At 44.1% G+C, this 21,013-nt stretch overlaps 3 protein-coding genes and 1 long non-coding RNA gene across 6 annotated transcripts; 2 read left to right on the forward strand and 2 right to left on the reverse strand.

Moving 5' to 3' along the window:
• Positions 1-490: 490 nt before the first annotated feature.
• LOC147041627 (uncharacterized) lies at positions 491-11,790 on the reverse strand. The gene is made up of 3 exons (XR_015069192.1): positions 11,473-11,790; positions 3,386-3,522; positions 491-1,081 (listed from the first exon to the last, which is right to left on the reverse strand). It is a non-coding gene; the product is annotated as an uncharacterized LOC147041627 (long non-coding RNA).
• On the forward strand, positions 7,154-8,643 carry rrs1 (ribosome biogenesis regulator 1 homolog). Its single transcript, XM_085939744.1, has 3 exons — positions 7,154-7,549; positions 7,736-8,138; positions 8,215-8,643. Exons 1-3 carry the CDS (start codon positions 7,205-7,207, stop codon positions 8,544-8,546), a joined length of 1,080 nt encoding a protein of 359 aa, XP_085795870.1. The 5' UTR covers positions 7,154-7,204; the 3' UTR covers positions 8,547-8,643.
• On the forward strand, positions 9,190-10,898 carry LOC147041629 (uncharacterized). The gene is made up of 5 exons (XM_085939550.1): positions 9,190-9,259; positions 9,633-9,664; positions 10,203-10,370; positions 10,472-10,575; positions 10,647-10,898. Exons 1-5 carry the CDS (start codon positions 9,190-9,192, stop codon positions 10,867-10,869), a joined length of 597 nt encoding a protein of 198 aa, XP_085795676.1. The 3' UTR covers positions 10,870-10,898.
• A 1,103-nt stretch (positions 11,791-12,893) lies between the features above and the next one.
• mybl1 (MYB proto-oncogene like 1) lies at positions 12,894-19,952 on the reverse strand. Of its 3 annotated transcripts, none has more exons than XM_085938927.1 (16): positions 19,541-19,952; positions 18,326-18,425; positions 18,169-18,240; positions 17,942-18,034; positions 17,410-17,630; positions 16,881-17,097; positions 16,748-16,810; positions 16,356-16,454; positions 15,794-16,021; positions 15,440-15,721; positions 15,221-15,360; positions 15,036-15,150; positions 14,833-14,952; positions 14,643-14,747; positions 14,379-14,567; positions 12,894-14,286 (listed from the first exon to the last, which is right to left on the reverse strand). In XM_085938927.1, exons 1-16 carry the CDS (start codon positions 19,564-19,566, stop codon positions 14,158-14,160), a joined length of 2,199 nt encoding a protein of 732 aa, XP_085795053.1. In that variant the 5' UTR covers positions 19,567-19,952; the 3' UTR covers positions 12,894-14,157. The 3 variants fall into 3 exon arrangements, with proteins under 3 accessions (XP_085795053.1, XP_085795052.1, XP_085795054.1); XM_085938926.1 differs by having other exon boundaries at positions 15,440-15,739; XM_085938928.1 differs by lacking the exon at positions 16,356-16,454 and having other exon boundaries at positions 12,895-14,286; positions 15,440-15,739.
• Between the last annotated feature and the right edge of the window lie 1,061 nt (positions 19,953-21,013).

Genomic DNA, 21,013 nt, shown 5'->3' on the forward strand with positions numbered 1-21,013 from the left:
TGACTCATGAATGTGTGTGTGTGTGTGCGGGGTGTGTGTGTTTGTACGCCAATAATAGACCTATAGATACCTGCTGGCATTTTTACACTACAAAAAAAAGATCTACATGACCGTGAAATGATTGCAGCGCCACTAATATTCATCCTATGGCTGTACCTAATATAGTGACCGTCGCAATGTTGTCCCTAATACTTGACCCTTTCCGCGTGGCACTTAATGAATGAATCCGCATCTGCATCCAAGTCAGGAAGGGATGGGCGAGAGATGCGACGTTGATTCATTGCCGCACGTATATACGCGCGTCACCAGCCTCTCGGGCCACTCGCCACGCAGCGAGGGCCCCGCGCCAAATCACACTCTCAAGATGGAACGCTCCATCCAGGATGAGACGAGCCATTAGAATCCCAAGCAGCGAGAGGATGATGATTAAAAAAAAAAAAAAAAATGCTGTTTTTACACTTTTCAGTACAAAGTAATTAAAGGGGGTAATTGGAGGTATCACTTAACTTTCTGTTCTCCTGTTAATGGTGACTTTTTTTTTTTTGCATGCTGCATATTTGTCACAATGAGGTGAAGTCCATCCTTAGGTTCCACTTTCGTATTACATGGCAAGGGGTCAATCGGCCAATCAGCACAGATTGATATGGGAAATGGCGTCCATGTTAAATGTCTCCTGTTAAGATTGTTGATGGATGAAGGACATGGTCAATAATATCCAGTTTTGGAGGAACATTCAGTTCTTGGTCATTTCACTTTTTTATGATTTTCTGGGGGTTGGCCAGACCAATGTTGAAACAGAGGATGGCTGTCACTTCCAGTACTTGCCAGAAATTCCTGCAAAATGCTTTCAGGCCAGACTTGAATGTTAATATTCATCATCTGGGATCTTCCTTGATCTTTTTTTTTTCTCGTCTTCTTCCTTGGATTTTCGAGGAACATCCAGTTCCTTACCATGTCTGGTGACATCATGGTAGACTAGCGATGGAATTGGCACGCGTGTAAACGCTTCCTGCCGTGGTGTCTCACGACGCGGCCTCGGGGTGGCGAGGCGTCAACTCCCATCACCGGCAACACATGTTGGCTGACACAAATAGAAAACACCTCGTGGTCAACGCACGTCGCCTCCTTTGCAAATCACTCTGCCGTCCACAGCGGAAGAGATTATTCGGCTTAAAACGACGTTTCCGTAATTAGAGCCGCGGTTGGATAAATGTGATGAGGGGTGTTGGGATGTTGACCTGCTGCCTCGAGACTGTTTCCTCCAGGGCGAGTGATCGATTGTGCCAGAAAGGCCACCTTGAATCCCGAAATAATTTGAGCTCCTTCGTTTTAATCAGTGAGGTCGCTGCAGCCTTTTGAGGACTTGTTGCTCGGGTGCTTATTGCCACCTGCTTAGGTGTTTTTTTTTTTAACACTTTACGACATCTCACTACGCTCTATAAAACATCTCGCACACCAGGCGAGATGTTTTGACCTTTCGCGTTGAGCGTAGCCAAGCGAACAGAGGTGACATTTCATTTTATATCACAAAACAAAGTCAAACAACAGCTTTTGGTTGTAATGGTCAGCAACATGAATAAGTCGTGCATTTCAATTAAAAAAAGCTTTTAAGGATTAAAAACAGTACTTGATTATGGGCAAGTATGTTAAATATTTCTGGAAAATAAGCATTTTTTAAAAAAAGTATACCCATCAATTTCGTTTTGTCTTAAAAGAAAATCAAATAAAAGGGGGCAACGTATATAACCCTGAGGGACACCATTATCAAAAGTGTCATAAAATGGGCCACATAGCAGGAAATTAAAATAAAATTTGGAGAATTAGTCACTTAAAACATTGCCTGGACAGAATGGAACTTCTGGGAGTGTCGTCGTGGCTCCAACAAACGTTTTAATAATGCAGTATGAACCTGACTCACTCTTTTTCGTCAAATAAAATGTGCGCATTTTAAGTACTTCAAGCGTCGGATCGTTCTAAAATGAAAGTGATCAATAATTCCGTGTGAAGTTCCTTAAAGATGATTTTAAATATTCAACAAGGGATGGCCAGTGCGTAGCTTGCGATAAATGAGGAGTGCGTCGCGGCAATAGAGAAAGGTAATGGCGTGAAGCCAACTGCACGTATTTCATTGCCTCATATTATTTGAACATGAAATTGTTACATATCAATGCTACATTAGTCTTAAGTGGAATTTTTGGAATAAATGGCAAGTTCCATCGCTGGTATATTTTGACATCCTCTTTCCATATTGCCTGCACCTGCTTATCTCGCACATCACGCACTTTGCTTTTATGATGTAAATCAAAAGTGTGTGTGAAGGTCGGTCGTCGGGGCATTAGTCGTATTGTGTGCGTTTGAAAATGGATATGCGGATGGAAGTTTGACGGTTTGCCTCAGAGTTTGATTTGCTGTCATTAAGTGACGCCATTTATGAAGAGCGTGTCACTGAGAAGAATGACGGCCACTAATGGGAACAAAATTGGGAATTGACTTGAAAGTTCTGAGCCGCTACGACAAAAGCTTTGAGCAAAAAAAATAAATCTTTAGGCTATTTTGAAACGTATAAATGTTTGTTTGTTTTTCCGGAAAATATTTTCTTATGGCTAGCCGAAATGCCGTTGCTATTAAGAGTGACAGCGCCCCCTGCTGCTCTGGCATGCACATAACAACGCGATTTTATTTTGAACTGACCGCAAGAAAAACAAATCCATACATTTAATGTTTTCTTGAAATCTAGTGTCGCAAATCAAGCAGGAAATTCCTTCGTATTTCCGACGTGCCTTTTCCCCCTTTAAGTTTCACTGACCTTAAAAAATATTGTTTTGCACTCCCGATCATTTCCCCTCACCATCACCAAGACGCTAAAACGTCGTGTTTGCGGTCGTGCCTCGGCAGCGGGCGGACATCTTAGCGAGGGTCGCAAACGGGCCGGAAAATGTAAGAAAAGCTTATTGTCAAGCTAATGAGCGACAACTGTCATAAGACTGCGGGCGGCGCCATTTGCGCATCTTCAACGTCGGCTTGTAACCTTTTTTAGACGCCGGCAGTCACACCGAGTTACGGTTCCAGCTTGCGTGATAAATCGGAGGGGGGGGGGGGCACACTGGGGTCAACTCACAAGGCGCTTGTTATTCCCAGTGACTTTTTTTCGTATTATTTTTATTTCATAAGAAGGGGATGGTTGTGTTCATAATGTGCAAAAAGGTTATTATTATTTTTTTTTGGAGCAAAGATGATGCAGGTCAGTGAAGATGCTTTCCAGAAAGCCAATGTGAGATGTTCTTAATGAGGAGAAAAGCTTGTTTGTGAAGTGAGCAGAAGAACACGCACACATAAAGGGGGAAAAAAAAAAAAACAAGGCTCATTAGAACAAGAACCCACCCACCTCTTTTTCCTTTTTGTGTTGACAAGATCTGGCCAAATGTGAAAAGACGCAGCAGACAGCAACACTCGGGAAATATCGGAGAAGATGAGAAGATGATGAGATGTAACGATGTGCAACCAGCTTCTATTTTCATGTCCCTGGAAAAATAATACACACAATATTTTTATGAGAATCTATCAAAAGAATTGTCATGTTTGTTGTTATACATTCATAAACTCTTCAAGCAATCTTAAATAAATTATATTATGTTGCCATTTAATCGGATTAGTAGCAGTCCTGCCTCCTTCGCTCCAAATCTGCCCTTTGTCGGATTGCCCTAATCTTTGACACATTCAGAAACTTCAAAAATATTTTTAGCGTCAAATTGAAACACAGAAAGCGGTGTACGAGGATTTCAAACCAAACCAAAACAACATTGAGCCACACGCTGCTTCACCCAGACATTCTTCTCCCCCCCCCAGTAGATTTTCCTCAACAGTAGTTATCTGACTCGCTCCAGGATTTAATCACTTACTAATTACTTTTCTTGTTATTTAATTGCTCAGCTCACTGAGTTGTGTGTGGAATCAGGTGGGCTCGCCTCACCCCCCACGCCCGACTGCCCCGAGTCATCCCCCCCCTGGGGGTCCTTGAGAGTTTACGTGCTGGGTCGTGAATTACACAAGATGCTTATGTAAACATTAATTAGACTGGGGATTTCGCTGGGCCGTGAAGTCATTGTCGCTTCTCGCTTTTACAGCCCCATATATATATATATATATATAATATATATATATATATATTGGTAAATAACTGGTGGCAGTTCACAAATTTAGAAATCTTGCCGTCTGTCACTCTGCATCATTCTACACGCGTCAATGTGAGCTAAAGTGACAATGACTGCTGGTTTAAAAAATAATAATAATAATAATTAAAGGCTTAAGAAAAGTGTATGACTTTTAAAAACATATGTAATGGGTTTGAACTGAAGTCAGGGCTTATACAAGTTTTCTCCCCCTTTTGTTGTCATCCACACGTTGGACTTTTACTGGGCACGCTGCCACGAGTTTGCTTTGTTTTGACTTTCACAAGTTGAAGTGATGTTTTACAACTAGGGATTAATGGCTACTCTTTATGTAACACTTGATTTGCTTAATCACTCTGTTTACACCCAAAGTTTTTTTCTTTTGTTTTTTTTTCCCATCCAAAAGTCTCCAAAGTTGCATTTTTGTGGATCGATTTCTCCGTCATACCGCCTACGGACTCCCTGGCTATCTAAAAAGCGCCCTATTGAACAAACCCAATTTTCGCTTTGAAGACTGGAAGGTGGCGAAAACACGTTTTCCATGCTTGAGATCCCGAATTCCGCTTTTTATGTCTCCAGAAAGTCATCTGAGAAGTTGTTTCGCTCCAAGTCCAGGCCTTGAGGTTTTAATCTCCATATCAAAGCCATTATAGCGACGCCGCAGGGCCTCGGCAGAGACGTATACAATCCATATTATTTATAGCTCGGGATCATCCCCCCCCCGGCGCGGACGCTTAGGTGAAAGCGGGGTTCGTTTTGCTACGGTTGCATCACGCCGGGTAAATACCATGCGAGCGCCATTTAATCGTCCAGGTTGGACGAAGGCAAAGAAAAACTGGATGACAAAAATCACTTTGGGCTGCAATGCACAATTTTGAAATCGAGGAAACGAATCCAACAATGTAAAATATTGAGAATATACAAACTAAACTAATTGACCTAATTCTTCATTCTCTGGACAAGCCGTCTCCTGAGAGGAATTAGTGTCTGTCCGCATTTATTGGACATAGAATCCGTCTAATTATGCGCTGATGTGCACTCGGAGGGCTAATTAAGGAGCGGGGATCAATAAGGACCTCGAATGCCCCTCACGTAGGATAGCCCCCGCGTTCATTAAAGTGGGGGGGGGGGGGGTTTCAAAGGGGATTTCTCAGGCTCCACTTGAGAGCCGGATGGGTATTTGCCGATGTACCTGGATGCCAACAAAAACACAGACAGACTTGGGTCAATATTTGTTCTTATTATCCGTCGCTAAATAGCCTCGCTCTGGCATCGCCCGTTGACGTCTTCCGTATCCGTGTTGGGACTTAACATGGCCGCCTAGCGCCAAAGTGGCATTTTTAGCAAATCGATAAAAGACTCCTCCGACCCGAGATGCCAGATTCAAAGCCACAGGAAGCGGCCGATGTAATCATGAAAAGTGCCTAAGCCCGAGCAGTTAGGTGAATATTATTTGTTGTGCATGAGCAGTTTAGAGGTGACTTCCTCCCCGCCACATGCGAGCGGAAAGTGGGCTACAGAACATACTGATACAAATCCGGTTCTTTTAAATTCAGTTGGACATTGCGCTGCTCCCTATTGCGGGTGCACAACGGTCACAAGGGGGCAGTATAATAAGGATATTTCGATGTAGTAACAAGTTAGTCTTTCTGCAATGAGGTTAAAGAATAAATGCCTTCGAGTATTATCTTGTCTGTCTAAATGTGTTGCGCCTCCTTTTTTGTTCAAATATTCGTTGTTTAAGGGTTTGTTAAGCCATCCATGGTGTTTTGTAAACTACGTTGAAATTTGAATGAAATAATAAATGACTTAAATTCAATTTTCCTTTTAATTTGAATTATTTTTCTAAATTTCAGATAAACTGAATAACATCACAGAGAGTTTGTTTTGGCCTGTTCACGGGGGAAACCTTCACATTCTGACACATTTGGAGCGCTAATGCAAATAAAAAAAAATAAAAAGCCGTCTCAAGTCTGTAAAATGGCGACTGAAGGTGTATCATTGCTGTCAAAAGGCTTTGATTCGTACTAAGAGCTCACTGGAGACGATCAAAGCCACTTTGGGAAGAAAAACCTGTGTGAGGATTTCCATTTGATGAAAAGCTTCAATACGTCATGGAAGAAAAAGTGACGAGTACCCTGTGTTCTTCTATAAAAGAAATAGTGTGGAAAAGTAATCCCATTTACTGCCTTCATCCCTCCATCCAAAAAGTCAGCAAAACAGGGGGAGAAACTGAAATGCAGGAGAAAAAGGAATGGGAAAGGCGGACATTTTGACCACAAAATTAAATGTAACAAATGACTTTTACTTTTTCTTTCAAATATATTTACCCTAATTCCAAATCTAAATGTTATATTTCATCGCTGTAACAAATGCATTTCCAAACTTTCTATTTCCTGCCTTGCATCTCGTCTAGTGAAGACATGAGGGGTCTTTTTAAATCCCACAAGAGACTTTAGGCCACCAATTATCCACCATCTCCTTGCCTGTGACCTTATCTGCGAGCCTGTCAAGCGCCTTAACATTCAGGCGGAGCGCTATGGCCGACAATGTAATTACAAGCCAACCCCTAATAATAACATCATCATGTTGTTATCAGACACCTTCATCCTTCTTCAAATTAGTGCAGAAAAGGGCCCGAAATAACAACCTACAACTTATGGCTTATATATATTTTAATACACATTTCATCTCAGTGGAAACACTGACATTAATCTTTTGCAAAGTTAATCAAAGCTATTTTTAAAAAATAATGTGAATGTCCTAAAATAGAAATAGGAAATGTATACGCCAGCGGGTATAAAACATTTGACACAAAGTACAACCTTTGAAAAATTATCAACATTAAAAATAAATGCATATAAAATATTTAAGTACGTTCAGTACTATGAACTGCAGTAAAACACATTAGGGTAAAAGGGGGATGTCTCCCTCTTGTGGGTAAATTGCACAATTACATTCTTTCAACTTTAACCCGGAAGTGTTTGTTTTTCATATAAGCACGTGTAAACACAACGATACAGTCCACGTCCAACATGGCCACGGCTTCTTGTAACTTCGACGAGCTCCTCGCCCAGGTGGAGCGCGACGAAGCGGAGAAGCTTCGCAGTATTACCGTGAATAAAGAGCTGGAGCTGGACTTTGACCTCGGCAACCTACTGGCCTACGACAAGAACCCCGTAGAGACGCGTGACTTAACCGGGAAGAACGCGTCCGAGTTTCTCCGCGCACTAGCCCGCGATAACACGCAGCTACTCGTTAACGAGCTGTGGAAGCTCCCCACGGAGAGGATCCAAGAGGTCTTGGTGGCCAAATTACCTGAACCGACGACCCCCTTACCTCGGGAGAAACCGCTGCCTAAGCCTCGGCCTCCGACCAAGGTTAGAATTCTTTGTGTGTCTCCTTCACAGTCTTGTGGATTACCTTCATATTATTATTTCAACTTTCGTTTTATGCAGCTAAAATTAAAGTAAGCAAGATAGCTAACAAACTCTATTCTGTTGCAAATTTGTTTTCTGGTTTTGGTAAAAAAATAAAAAATAACTTTATAATTCTTCCATGTGTAGTGGGAGCAGTTTGCAAAGCTAAAGGGCATCCAGAAGAAGAAGAAGACCAACTTAGTGTGGGACGAGACGGCTAAAGAGTGGCGGAGACGTTGGGGATACCAGCGCGCCAAGGATGACACCAAAGAATGGCTCATCGAGGTTCCGCAGATGGCCGACCCGAATGAGGACCAGTTTTCCAAGCGTGTCACCGCCAAGAAGGAGCGTGTGGCCAAGAATGAGCTGAACCGTCTGCGGAACATTGCCCGGGCGCAGAAGGTCAAAGTCCCTGGCGTGGGTTTGACTCCCGTGGCTAAGCAGTCCAAAGACGAGCTGATCCGAGCATCCATCGTGGCGCGGACATCCACAGCTTCCGTGGGGAGGTTCCAGGAGAAGCTTCCCAAAGAGAAACCGGCCAAGGGCACCGGTTAGTATTTGCATACTAGCTGTGTTAGCTGCTTTTTTATACTAAATATTAATAAATTGTCAATTCTCTTTCAAAGGCAAGAGGCGCAAGTTCCAACCAGTCGTGGGTGATTTCTCAGTGGAGAAGGACAAGCAACTGGAGCTCCTTAAGATGATGGACAGCAAGAGGCCCAAGCTAGACGTCACTAAGGCAGTCAACAAGCAGATGAGGGAGGAGGACCGAGAGGAGGCGGCGGCCAGGAACAGCAAGAGGGGCAAGCAGGCCGGGAGGAAGGGACGCAGGGATAACGCGGGGGGCGGCGGCGGCGGCAAGGGGAAAGGCAAGAAGGGGGCTCGTGGAAAACCAGCAGGGGGGAAACCTCAAGGAAGACCTTCAGGAGGAAAGAAGTCCAAACCTGGGAAACGATGAAAAAAAAAATCTACAAGGACTCCTAAATTATCACCACAAGCCTGGAATGTTTCAACTGGTATGTTTATCAGTGAAAATAAATGTTTTCTAAAAAGCCTCCACTGGAATTTTTGAAACCCTATCTAAATCCATTTTTAATTATCATTGTGATTTACTTGAATTATCTCCACTAAATCCTCTTCATTCTTCAAAGTGGCACAACCTCTTCTAAGAATTGCTCCTCATCAATCAGATCACTCGCCTAAGCTGCTTAACCGTGACTTTTCCTTATGTAAACCTTTTTGGCTTTAACTTAATTCAGGGGGACTACAAATCACAAATTTTGAAACAAGGACCCCGATTTCACACCAATTACCATTTCGCAGGAAAACAATAATTCCCTTAAAATAATCATTTACATTTGTATGACAGTGAAATAATGTTACTTAAAACATGGCCTGCCCACTCTCTCCATTCAAAGAGTAATTTTACTTTTACCAACAAATGGTAAAGCACTTTTTAACTAAATAGATGTGACTTAAAATATCTTGCACCGCTGCCAGCGGCTACCTCCACCGCTCAGTGAGTGGTTGCTGTGGATTAGTGGGGCGGCGTTTATTTTTATTTGTGCAGCGCAACAAGCCACGCGGTGCCAGTCGAGAAGATGCAGCGCATCTATATGCACAGCCACCACGAGCACCTGGAGGTGTTCACCACGGTGCTAGCGCCGCAAGGTCAGTAACCACCCGATGATAGCTGGGGGGGGACACATGCAGCTCCGCGTTCCTCGGGTTGACCACCACTGATTTTAGTTAGGCTAGAAGGGGGAGATTGTAGGTGTGTAGAGTTGGGAAAACAATGATAGATTGAAGGATAGCAGGGAAGGATACAAGGATAGATAGCAGGAAGCTTGGAAGGAATGGAGGAAAGTGTTGGAAGAAAGGATAGAGAAAGAATGGAAGGAAGATGCAACTGGAAGAAGCTAAAGGAAGGGATGGGTGGTTATATGCTTATTTATTTTTCTGTTAGTTTTTATTTCGAGTATTTGCAAATTAAAAGCATATTTAAGTCTTTCATTTCTAACAAATGTCACCCTTCACCCGACAGGCCGACATCCATACGGAGGCAATGACGTCAAGGCGAGTTTTTTTTTTTTTTCATGTTCATAATCAAGTTGTCCATTTTTTCATTTGAGTCGAAGGCAAACATTTAATTTACGTGTACTGGACGTTGATTAGCAAACTTGTGTATTTAAAGCCATCACCTGAAGTGTATACAATACAGAACTGTATGCATTATATTGCCCCCTGGTGGCTAAAGCGTGCACATCACACAGTTTATGCCTATTGAATTCAAGTACTGTATGAAATATTGATTTCTTGCCATTCTATTTGCTGATGTTGGACGCCAGGCGAGATATTTAAGAAGTGCTAAGAAGCCCCACAATTAGGCGTTCTATTTTACCAGCGCGCGTCTTAATCCCATTGACACGTAATCCAATTGGTTCACCGCTTTGGTTCAGATGCGCACTTTCACTCAGAAGTCTGAAGATCAAGTAGATCATCAGCAATTTGATCACAGACTGAAATTTGTTTTTTACATTATATATACAATACTGTATATCCAATAGAATACAGTGTTTGATCCAAACAATGTGATTCTCCTTGTGTCCACTAGATGGTGGTGGTACACAGCTACAGCCCCCACTGGCCTGACGAGCTGGAGTTGACCGCTGGTGACGTCATTGTGGTTTTGTCCCAGGACTGCTCTGGTCGTTGGTTCGGGCGCCTGCAGGACGGCCAGCAGGGATATTTCCCTGGATCTTGCGTCCTGGAGCTCGGAAAGGTCGCTTGTGGCATTAATTCTTTTTCCAATGATATTTATTTTTATTTTTTTACATTACAATTGATATTTTGTTAGAATGTTAACATTTCACTGTTTTGCAGGAAAACTTGCCACCTAAAACTCCAATGAGGAGAAGGAGCGCATCTCAGCGAGCCGCCTCGTTCTCTGAAGGAGAGAGTCGACGCCTACGGTGCAACAGTGCCAGGTAGGACGCACTTTCCCATCATGCAATTCATCCACCCTAATTCACAACTATCCTTTCATCTGTCGGCCAAGCGGTCCCGTTCTGCAAGCTCTCAGAAGGACTAGCCGTTCAGGAGGGGAAGCGGACACCGGCGAGGCCCCCACCCTTTTGCGGAGGCCCCCATCGGCCCCACGGAGCCCCCACGGCACCCCTCAGATGCAGCGCTCCCCCGGCTTGCTGCACAGAATGCTTTCGAAGTATCGCAGGAAGAGCGAATGTCAGGGAGCCACCAACGGGGCCTTTGAGGGGGACTAAACGAAGACCACCTCATATTTATAGGCAGTTTCCCATTGATGTGTTTATATGCTGTTTTTCCTCAATAAACAAAAAGCTAATCCTCATGATGTTTTTTGTTGTTGTTGCATGCAGCCATGTTAAGACAAGAAATTAAAGGGGGCAGGAAGAGGTTTGTTGGTGGGAATGCAGAAATACGGTGACAGAAAGAGAAAGTTTGGAAACTGGTTTTGGACAAGGGACCACCATTACACCATTACACCATTGCTTTGGTGGAATATATATATATATATATATATATATATATATATATATATATATATATATATATATATATATATATATATATATATATACAGGTTATTTATTTGCATCAGTAGTTTGAGAATCTCATCTACATTTGACGTAATTTAATAAGATTCACAACATTTTTAAATGGCCTGCTTCCTCATAGAATTGAGAAAACGTGAACCTCTTTCCACTTCGATTAGTAAAAACGACAAATCGACCTGCCCAAATAACGAATGTCTGCCAATTTCCGGGTTCAATTATGTCAATAGGTAGCTTTTGTTGATGTAAGCTACTTCTTGGGACTAGTAGTCAAAATTGGGAAAGAATTCCTACCCCGGACCAGCAGCGTCGGAAGCGGTGTGCGAGGAGGCAGATGCGGGGGAAGCGCGGAGGCGTCCGGGCCAGACTAGCGGCGTGCCCAACTCGCCCGGCCGTGCCTTCCATTCTTCTGGCGGCTGTCCGGTCGCTGGACACCGGACTCTGTTGTGCTACTGGAGCGGCTGGCGTGCTATCGAGCGGACCGGGCACTTCTTACTTCTTCGTTGCTCTTGTCTGTTTTTACTCTTTGTGCTATTTGGTGCGAGTGTTGTGTACTGTCTAGTCACCGTGAATTTAACTATTTAATTATGATTGTCGATTGATTATCTATGTGAAGCCCTTTGAGACTGCTTGTGATTTAGGGCTATACAAATAAACTTGACTTGACTTGACTACCGCCCTCTACTGGCTTGAAAGCTATATTAAAATACTTAGTTGTACTTTTCAAGACAAACGTTGCCATTTTTTTTTAAACTTGATGATCGTCATGGTAACTCATTCTGAAGTAGGGAGTCCCCGAGGGAATCACATGACGATGACACAAACCGTGACCTATATTAAATTGAGGTGGGGGGGGCTTCACAAGTACACACACGCATAGAAATGATCACTTGGATTCTCCCGCCAAAAAGTATGTAGAGATGGAGGGAGGGACGATTGGTGGCAAGTGGGGGGAGCGAGATGCCTGCCAGATGACTGCTTATGATAATGGGCTGCCATCTGCTGTCTAGCGCTCACAAAAGCAAAGGGTGTGTGTGTGTGTGTGCGGACTGATAGGCAGGTGGGTGTGTTGAAGCGCACACACACACACACACACACACACACACACACACACACACACACACATTAAAATGGGCACTTTTTTAACAGACATTTAAAGATAATTTATGTTATTGAACTGTAAGGGGGGGAAAATATTTAAAGAGAAAACTGCAGGTAGGAGAAGAATTGCACGGCATCTTTAACGGGGTCGCCTCTTCATTTCCGAAGAGGACATGGCGTGCAATTATGTGCGTGTGTAGCAGAAGGCCAGTGGCCCCATTCTCCCTCCATTTGGTGGCCAATTGAGTGAATGTGTAAGACAAAAGAGACCCACGAGGGGCATTAAGTCACGGCTGAGTGGGCCTCTTTAGGCCTGGCAGCTGACCCCTGGAAAGGGGAGGGGCTTGTTGTTCTGGCCGAGGGGGCTCGTGCCCCAGCGCGGACCCCCCCCCGCACCCACTCCCCTGTCACAACCACCTGAGGTCATGTAACAACCCAAGTGGATGAATTGTTTTGTTTCAATCAAAATATTAGCCTGAATGTCTGCTAGCATCATGCTAATAGTTGATGGGGAACATAAGGCTAGCAAAACTATAGTTTGTGTTATTAGCGGTACATTTTTCTCTTAAAAAAAGTACTTTTCAAAGTAGTTTTATAGCATACATATTTTATTTGAGAATATTTCTGAATGAGACAACAGTACTTGAAGTCATTACATGGCGCTACATTCCACTCGCTACGATAAAAACCCAAATATATTTAAATATAAATTGCATTTATTTGTCCCAAATGCAGAGCAGGGTAGAAATGGGCAGTTTTCATACCTCAGCTAAAGATAATTGTTACAAAGGACAGCCAGCGTTACACACAAATACAGTAGTATTGCTTCTATTGTCTTTTTTTTTACCATTGATATGGACTTCATTGCTCTAACTCAAATATACAACAAAACACAATGTATATACATAGACTCTGTTAATCTTTCCACTCGAGCTCCCTGACAAGATTCCCTTCTTATTCTCACTTGTAATGCAGGATAATCCAGATTAGAAGACAATAGGATCGTGTCATTTTGCTTTAAATCCAAAATGGGTTTTGCTGTGTTGTATCGGGACACTTTTGAGTATCGAGTATGGGTAGCAATGAATCAATTTTTAAGGATGTTTTAAAAAAATAATAATAATACAACCAAACAGCATTTCACGTCAGCATTGAATTAGGAAAGTTTCAAACTAACACATAAAAAACTACACATTCACAAACAAAAAAAAATCATTTCAAAGTTTTTTTTTTAAAAAAAGTGCAATTTGTCTATGATTAGAGGTCAGAATAAGTAAAAAACGCAGATAAAAAAAATGATTGGCCAGGTGGTAGCAAGTCATAGTTATCCTACAGGTCGATTGTGACGATAAAAAATCATTTCCATAGTTGCTCTTTAAAAAAAAAAACGCAAAATAAATAAATTAGTAAATAAATAACAGCCGCAGCCTGCTCCGAGCAAACGCTGTCTGTATGCCGAACGTTTTTCCTTTTAGTTTGAATTACTCACTCTGTGGTTGTCTGATTTATATTAATATCTAAGCCATAATAATAATAATAATACAAATAAATACAAACACAACCTCAACATCAAAGTACCTTTCCCCTTACGATAAAATACATTCAACTCGGCTTTGAACCAGGGGACGTTTGTTAAAAACTAAAAACAATCACAAGTGCTATCCGCGTTGCCCTCAAACCATAAAAAAATTCTCCGCCCCCCCCCCCCCCCAAAAAAAATTATGCAGTTGCAAACATCCCGCCTTGATGCCTTATCTTCTCTTACAGATCTGATGAAGCAAAATTGCAGGCTCTCTGTTGAAAGGCAGTTAGTATCCTCACATTTATTGTTCTGGATTCCTTCATTGTGTGTGTGTGTGGGGGGGGTCAAAGGTGTCCTTATAGTACAAGAGCTCTGGACGTGGGTCCGCCGGCCGATGGGTACTGGTTCAGGTACTGGCGGGCCTGCTCCGTCAAAGTCAGCTGGTCCTGTGTCTTGCCGTAGACCACGGCTTCCCACTCGCTCACCTGCGGAACGAGTTTGGACGACACATTTTACTCAACGGCCGGACAGTTTTTTGAAATCATCAAAAAATCGTCCGACTTCCCCGCATGAGCACCTGTTTGGCCCCCCTGTGGTGTTTCTTCTCGATGAAACGGCGAAGGTGCTGGGCCGCTGGCGAAGGTGTCTCCTTCAGTTCTGTCGTAGGGTTTCCGCGTTCGTCCTCCTCCCCCGCCTCGTCCTGCAGCTGCTGTTCGGGGGTTGGGGAGCTCAGGGAGGAGCCGGACAGGAGACTCTCATCCGGAACCTGGAGCACAATAAGAAATTCCAAAAAACGTTATAAAGTGGGCATAAAAGCAAAATGGATGAGCTTAGGACGGACTTGTGCATCATTGAGCTGATCTTGGAATAGCTGGCGACTGAGGCAGTCTTTCCCCCAGGGGTCCAGCACCAGGGACTTGCGGACTTTTCGAGCTGGAGCGTCCACCTGCAATGACGACACACATGAGGTTAGAATTCCGCCAATGTAGCGCGCGTGTGTGTGTGCGTCCCCTCCGAGTGACGGCGCGTACATTTTCTTTCCACTCTCTGTAGTCGGACTGCAAGATGGCCGCCCTGTTAAAGATATCAGCCCCGGTCTCCTGCTTCAGAACCTCGCGAATGTCTTCTTCCAGAAAAGCTAACGGCTGCGGCTGAGGGGAAAAACAAACGTCTTCGATTAATTCTGAAAATTTTTTGGTTTTGTTGATTTTTTTTTTATGTTTGTGACTCTCACTTCCAGCTTTAGAGGGCCGTGCATTTTCTCTTGTGCCGCCAGAGCGTTCTTGAAGGGTGTCGGCGTCCTCGGTGTTGGAATCATAACTGTTTTACGAAACTTGGGTGTCCTGGAACTAAAATAAATATATTTATAAATATATATTAGAGTTGCCATGGTTAGTTTTTGACGTACAGGTCACTTACCCTTCGTTCTCTTTCTGGTGTTTGGGTGTGGATTCCTTGTGAATAGGCGTGCTGAGGAGACACTTTTGGTCGCAGACGGGCGTGGAGGTGAGCGCCGGGTTCTCCAAATTGAGATGTTCTGCCCCTGAGATGTTACAGAACTACCAAAAAGACAAGACGCCTCAATTCGATAGCTCAGCTTGATGCGTGGAAAAAAGAAATTAGACTGATGTGGTTTACCCGCGTCGGCGTGAACGGCATTGACTTGGCGAGCGTCCTCTTGGGCGAATTGGAAACGTTTTCCAGAAAAGAGGAGTAGGTTCTGTCGCAAAGAGGGGACGGCTCGCCTCGCTCTCTCCTCCTCCTCCTGGCCGCCGCCGTCTTGGTGGTCGGGCAGAAGACGGTCGAAGCGTCAGCGCTTCTCTCTTGAAGGAGCGCGGCGAAGGCGGCTTGCTCGTGCCGCGGCACCGCTGCCGTCTCGGAGGGGTCGAAATTGGTCAGGTCGCTCCACGCCGCCGGGTCCTGCGTGGCAAGACACATCTGCGGTCCGTCTTTAAACACATTCGACATTTTTCAATTCATTTTCTTTCTTACCGAGTCGATGAGCTCCATGGTCTCGGCAAAGTCGCGTATGGTCTGCAGGGTGGACAGCACCGCGCTGGCCTCCACGGCCAACAACTTGCCGGGGGAGGCGGTCAACTGGCCGGGATCCCCTCGCAGGTTCTCCAGCTGCGACCAGGACCCCCCGTCAGTCTGCGCTTCCAGGCTGCTGCTCGCTGTATCTGGAGTGCTATCTGACCAGGCCGAATACTGCTCCAAGGTCTGGGAAGATGGAAGCCGTGTGGAAAATGAGTGAATGAGATGCAAAGAGGACATGGATGGGTCCTGAATGATGGCGATGGGTGCGAGAGGGGGGGGGGGGGGGGGGGGACTACCAAGTGCAGCTTCAAGCCAGTCGGGATGAGGAGCCAGATGGGAAGCTAGCTACTAGAGAAACACTAGAGCCAAAAAACATGTGTGCCACTTTTGATTTTACATACACTGCAAAAAATAATGTAGATTGGAGGAACTTCTCTCTTTTTTTTTTTTGCAGTGTATGCATGTCACGCACACACACATGCAAGCTATGCTACGTCGCTAACAGTGGTGCGCTTACACATGGACCTCTGCGACGGACTTCGCTCTCGGCTGACATAAGCAGCAGCTCGAGCTCCTTAATTCTTTGCTCTCTGTCGGGATCATCCGGGCAGGGCGGCTGAAACGGGGGGGGCGGCGGGAGGGAGGGAGGGAAGAGTCGGACAGGACGAGAGGGAAACCAAAGGGGTTAAGAAGAATGACAAGACACAAAACAGATAGACAAGTACACGTTTGGACACAGGAGACATACGTTCCAAAGGTTGGTTTGTTTTCTGTAGCGTTAGCAAAAAAAATGAACACAGGAAAGTCCAGCGATTAAAGAACACATTAAAGCAGACATACAGTAAGTACAGTGAGGGACTTTTAGCCCAATGATGACACCTTGAAACCATTTGAAATGGTCAAACTCACCTGTGTGAAAACTAAAGTGTCCATCAGGTGGCGCCCTTGAGAATCAAAGTCATATCCCGTCATCTACAAAAGTAGAAAAACAAACAGCGGTTGATAAACGCCACAAGTGAGCACAGTTTGATTGAACGCGGACCTGGTTGGGTGCCGTCACGGGGGGCAGGGGGCTCCGATCGCAAAGCTGCGGCTCGGCCGATGTTGTCGTCAGAGGACGCGGCGAGTGATGGCGCCTCTTGGCAGCGCCGCCGTGCGGGGACGTGCCCGCCTTAGCGCCGGCGTCCTGCAGGTAGCCCTCGTGCTCCACTTTCCGCCTCATGGTGGAGTTCCAGTGGTTCTTGATGGAGTTGTCTGTCCTGTTCAAAACATGTGACAAGCAGTAAGACTTTGGTGCTTTGAAGTGGAAGGGGGGAGGGGGGGGAATCCAACTACTAAAGCAGCTTTTAAAACTTGGAAATGTTCCAATTTTCAGCAATTGAAAGGACTCCTGCGTCTTTGGCTTCAAGTTCTGTAGTGATTCAACGTGGGATGTTTTTTTTTTTTTTCCCTGCGCTGGAAAAACAAACAGTCGTGTAAGCTAGCAGTGTGTGCATGTCCTTAGCCTACATAGATTCGGTGAGTGTGCTCTCAGTAAATGTGTCGAAAACTTTGTCTTTCCGGGCATTTACCGTCCGGGAAGAAGCTTCGAGATCTCGGCCCAGCGGTTGCCCAGCCGCCTGTGGGCCTCGTAGATGATGCGGTCCTCCTCCTGGGTCCACGATGACTTCTTCACCTCTGGGTTGAGGTGGTTGTGCCAACGTTCGCGGCACTGCTTGCCGATGCGGCCCTGGAGGTGCTTGGCGATTACCGACCAGCGCTTGGGACCGTACTTGTGCACCAGGTCGATCACCTGCGCAAAGGTTCAAGAAAAAAAAAAAAAAACTGATTAATTCAAGGAGGTTGTTGTTCACCTCATAGCGGTGACTAGCACCCCCTCCCTTCAGGGAAAGGGCTGGAAAGCAGCCACTTGTGAGGTGTTTTTATTAGCCATGATGTAGTGGAGTGTTTGGATCAGGCGCCACAGGCCGGAGCCAAGAACGTTTTTTTTTTTTAATTTTGGCGGGAAGTGGAAGAAATGGCGCCGGCCGGCTCTACCTTCTGTCTCCCCTATCGCTTACCGGTAACGTGCGTGCCCCACGGAACACTCCCGGATCCACTTACCTTCTGATCCTCCTCTTTTGTCCACGGGCCTTTCACCAGCTCCGGGTTGAGCACCTTCTGCCAGCGGTGCTGACATTGGCCATCTGTCCTCCCCTGACAAGTGAGTAAGACCACATTACGTACGTGGAAAAATATATATATATAAACCGTCCGGGAAAGAAATGATCACGCTAATTTGCTAATGACTGTTGGTAGCATGTTATACCGACATGACACGACAAACTTACGGGAAAATAGCTAGCTATTAATTTCCATGAGTCTGTGCCATGTTGCTCCACCAGCTTTTTCAGTTTTTCATCCTTGGGAAAAAGCAAAAAGAAAAATCTGTTCAAGTTCTTGTTAGATGAAAGAGTTCAACTTGAGACTGAAGTGCAGGGCTCGGACCTCGTCGCGGGACCACTTGACTTTGCACAAAACCTTCTTGTCTTTGGTCCGCTCTTTAGTGTCGGGATCTGTGCAGTGCGACTCTTCGTCCTCGTCGTGGCTACGAGGAAATAAATTGACATTCATTTCACAGAATAAAAAAAAAAAAATCCTTGTTGTGTATTTTTCCACCCAATATTTTTGTCTGTCCTGCCTCATGTATTTTTTTACCAATACATATTCTTGCCTAAAGTCTGTGTATTTTTCATCTTATTTGTAATTCCCCCCCCCATTAATTTTGGAGGGAAAACAGCATTCCCTCCAAAGCTCTTCATCATTGTGGAAACTCAAGTGAGTCACATGGATTTTGGCAGAAGGTGCTCCTGTCAACACCATAAGCAAGAACAGGGAGGGGGGGGGGGGGGGAAACGGTGGGTGAAGCGGGGAGGGGGGGGGGGGGTCCCGAGCCATCAACGGGTTCTTTCACCTCCAGAGGTACGTTGGGGTGTGGCGAATTCAGTTTGTGTTGAAATATTGACGTCATATGGATTAAAGATTGGAAGTTAATTCTAATTCAAATTTGGGGGTACATGTTTCGCAGTCAAATTGTTATTAGTTTGATTCATGTTTCTATCTTTTTATAGGCCATATGTAAATATCAAGTTTATACTCGGTGTTACCCTGATCTAATAGGGAGCCATGAGAGTCGTTTTGCAAGTCTAGCTCAAATGAGTGAGCGAGCATTGCAAAACTAGAGCACACCCCCATCATGCATAAATGCAAACAGTGGTGCTCACTTCAGTGATAAGGAGAATCACTGAATGAAATGTGCAACCTATAAAATGTTACGGATCTTAAGCATTATTTGCTTTAATCCAGTACAGTAGATTTATTTATAACAGTTCAGTTGCGTTTGACTTTAAAGTACAATATATTCGTAATTTTGCATTCGTTCTTTTAGTTTGTTTACATTTGGTATATTTTGCACTTCTACGATCAATAGATTTTAAATTCATAATTATTTAAGTCCCTTATAGTTTTTATATTATTGTGTATCACAACAATGTTATTGAGGCTTAAAATATTATATTCGAGAAAAAAATCCTGCTAAATGTTATTATATGCATAAATCTTTACATAGATTAAGAACCAAAACGGGCCAAAACGTCACTTGAGTGACGTACGTAAGAAAGTGACGCATGCCTCAAGTTACGACGTCAGACAGCGGCGACCCACCTGCGTGTTGACCTCACGTTGTCCATGACAGCCGCGGGGTAGCGTGGATCTCTTTTGCGCGTTCTTATTCCTCAGTTCATTCAAATGCAACAATATTGGACGTTCATCCATAGAAGTGTCCGTGGGTGCTCGCTTCCAGATCTAGTTAGCATTATCACGCTAGCCATCTTGCTAATTGAGTCGTCGTCGTTATTACTTTCTCTCCGCTAAAAGCCAGCGGCAACATCTCTCTGAATAACAGCGCAACTATGTCCAGCCCGTTTCTCGTGTGATCAGAAACACTCTCACGACGTAAAATATAAGCTAAAACGATAAAAAATACGCGATAATTTTACTTTCGTTCTTCGCTGTGCGGACGTTCCCGGCTTAATTCATGCGGAGATGTGATGTTTTGTCCATCCCGCCGATTCTATTGCCCAGCCCCCTGCTCAGGCGGCCTAGCCTGCGATTGGCTAAAAACAAGGAGAAGCTCGCGTCAGATTGATCAGGAACGGAGCTAAGCTTCTGTTTGATTGGTGGAAAGTGTTTGGGGGAGGATTCACGTGATTGGTGGAATTTTGGAGGAAGCGGACAAGCGCTACTGTCACTAGTGCGGTAGAATGGCTCTTTCATGCGGGGCACCAGTGACCCAAAACATGGCTGTGGGGCGGCGTTGAGGGGCCCCTACACAAGCACATAATTAAATTTTCTGATGACAAATCCAATGTGATGTTTATCCCATATTTCTACTGTTGTATCAACAAGTTATACTCAATACTGGAACAAATTATGCTATGAGAAAGAAAATATTTTGAAAGACTTGTGAGAACAGTAAGAGGCTGAAAGCTGATTGGACAGAGATTTAGCAAAATCGAGAAAAACGCTACAAAATGGAGAATATATTGTTTTGACTAAATACAGTATAGAACAAAAATGTAAATTCAGTTTGCGTTTTCTGTTGCTTTATGTAAGTTCTTTGCTGCCACCTTGTGGACAAAATAGACAGTAATATTGAGTTGGTTTTTATATCTTTTTTTAAATTGTGTTGTTTGCCAGATATTATAGATATTAATACTTTTGCCCGGTTAAAGTTTTTAAAGAATATTTTAAATATTTTATCCTTACGTTTGCATTTTTTAAATATTTGTGTATGTTTTACAGTGTACCAGTTACTCCATATGAATAAATTCAAGTGGTGTTTTCGCGTTTTTCACTCAATCCAATTTAATTTTGTGTTCTAATATAGCAGAGTGTAATATTTTAGCCTGTAGGTGGCTCTATTCTACACATTTTTTCCGACTCCACTGCATTTTTGAGTCATCATCCTTGTAAAGTGTGTCAAACAAAGTATATAAAAACGGAAATTGCCCGTAAAACGTAAACGCTTCAATGGTTTGTTGGAGATAAAAACGGGTGTGAGCGGGTTTTTACAAGACACAAGGTGTATAGAACACATAAAAAACTTTGGATATCATTTACAAAAAAAAGGGGTGA

Source organism: Syngnathus leptorhynchus, chromosome 19 (genome assembly GCF_054491065.1).
Source record: "Syngnathus leptorhynchus isolate UIUO chromosome 19, UIUO_Slep, whole genome shotgun sequence".
Classification (NCBI taxonomy): domain Eukaryota; kingdom Metazoa; phylum Chordata; class Actinopteri; order Syngnathiformes; family Syngnathidae; genus Syngnathus; species Syngnathus leptorhynchus.

Excerpts from the sequence above, each read along its gene's own strand:
- mybl1 (XM_085938926.1), bottom strand. The coding sequence starts at position 19,566 with ATGGACAACGTGAGGTCAACACGCAG. Across the intron at positions 18,241-18,325 it reads TCAAGTGGTCCCGCGACGAG|GATGAAAAACTGAAAAAGCT; the intron begins GTCCGAGCCCTG and ends CTTTTTCCCAAG. Across the intron at positions 15,740-15,793 it reads CCATGGAGCTCATCGACTCG|ATGTGTCTTGCCACGCAGGA; the intron begins GTAAGAAAGAAA and ends GACGGACCGCAG.
- LOC147041629 (XM_085939550.1), top strand. The coding sequence starts at position 9,190 with ATGCAGCGCATCTATATGCACAGCCACCACGAGCACCTGGAGGTGTTC. Across the intron at positions 9,260-9,632 it reads CACGGTGCTAGCGCCGCAAG|GCCGACATCCATACGGAGGC; the intron begins GTCAGTAACCAC and ends TTCACCCGACAG. Across the intron at positions 10,576-10,646 it reads CTACGGTGCAACAGTGCCAG|CGGTCCCGTTCTGCAAGCTC; the intron begins GTAGGACGCACT and ends CTGTCGGCCAAG.
- rrs1 (XM_085939744.1), top strand. The coding sequence starts at position 7,205 with ATGGCCACGGCTTCTTGTAACTTCGACGAGCTCCTCGCCCAGGTGGAG. Across the intron at positions 7,550-7,735 it reads AGCCTCGGCCTCCGACCAAG|TGGGAGCAGTTTGCAAAGCT; the intron begins GTTAGAATTCTT and ends TTCCATGTGTAG. Across the intron at positions 8,139-8,214 it reads GAAACCGGCCAAGGGCACCG|GCAAGAGGCGCAAGTTCCAA; the intron begins GTTAGTATTTGC and ends TCTCTTTCAAAG.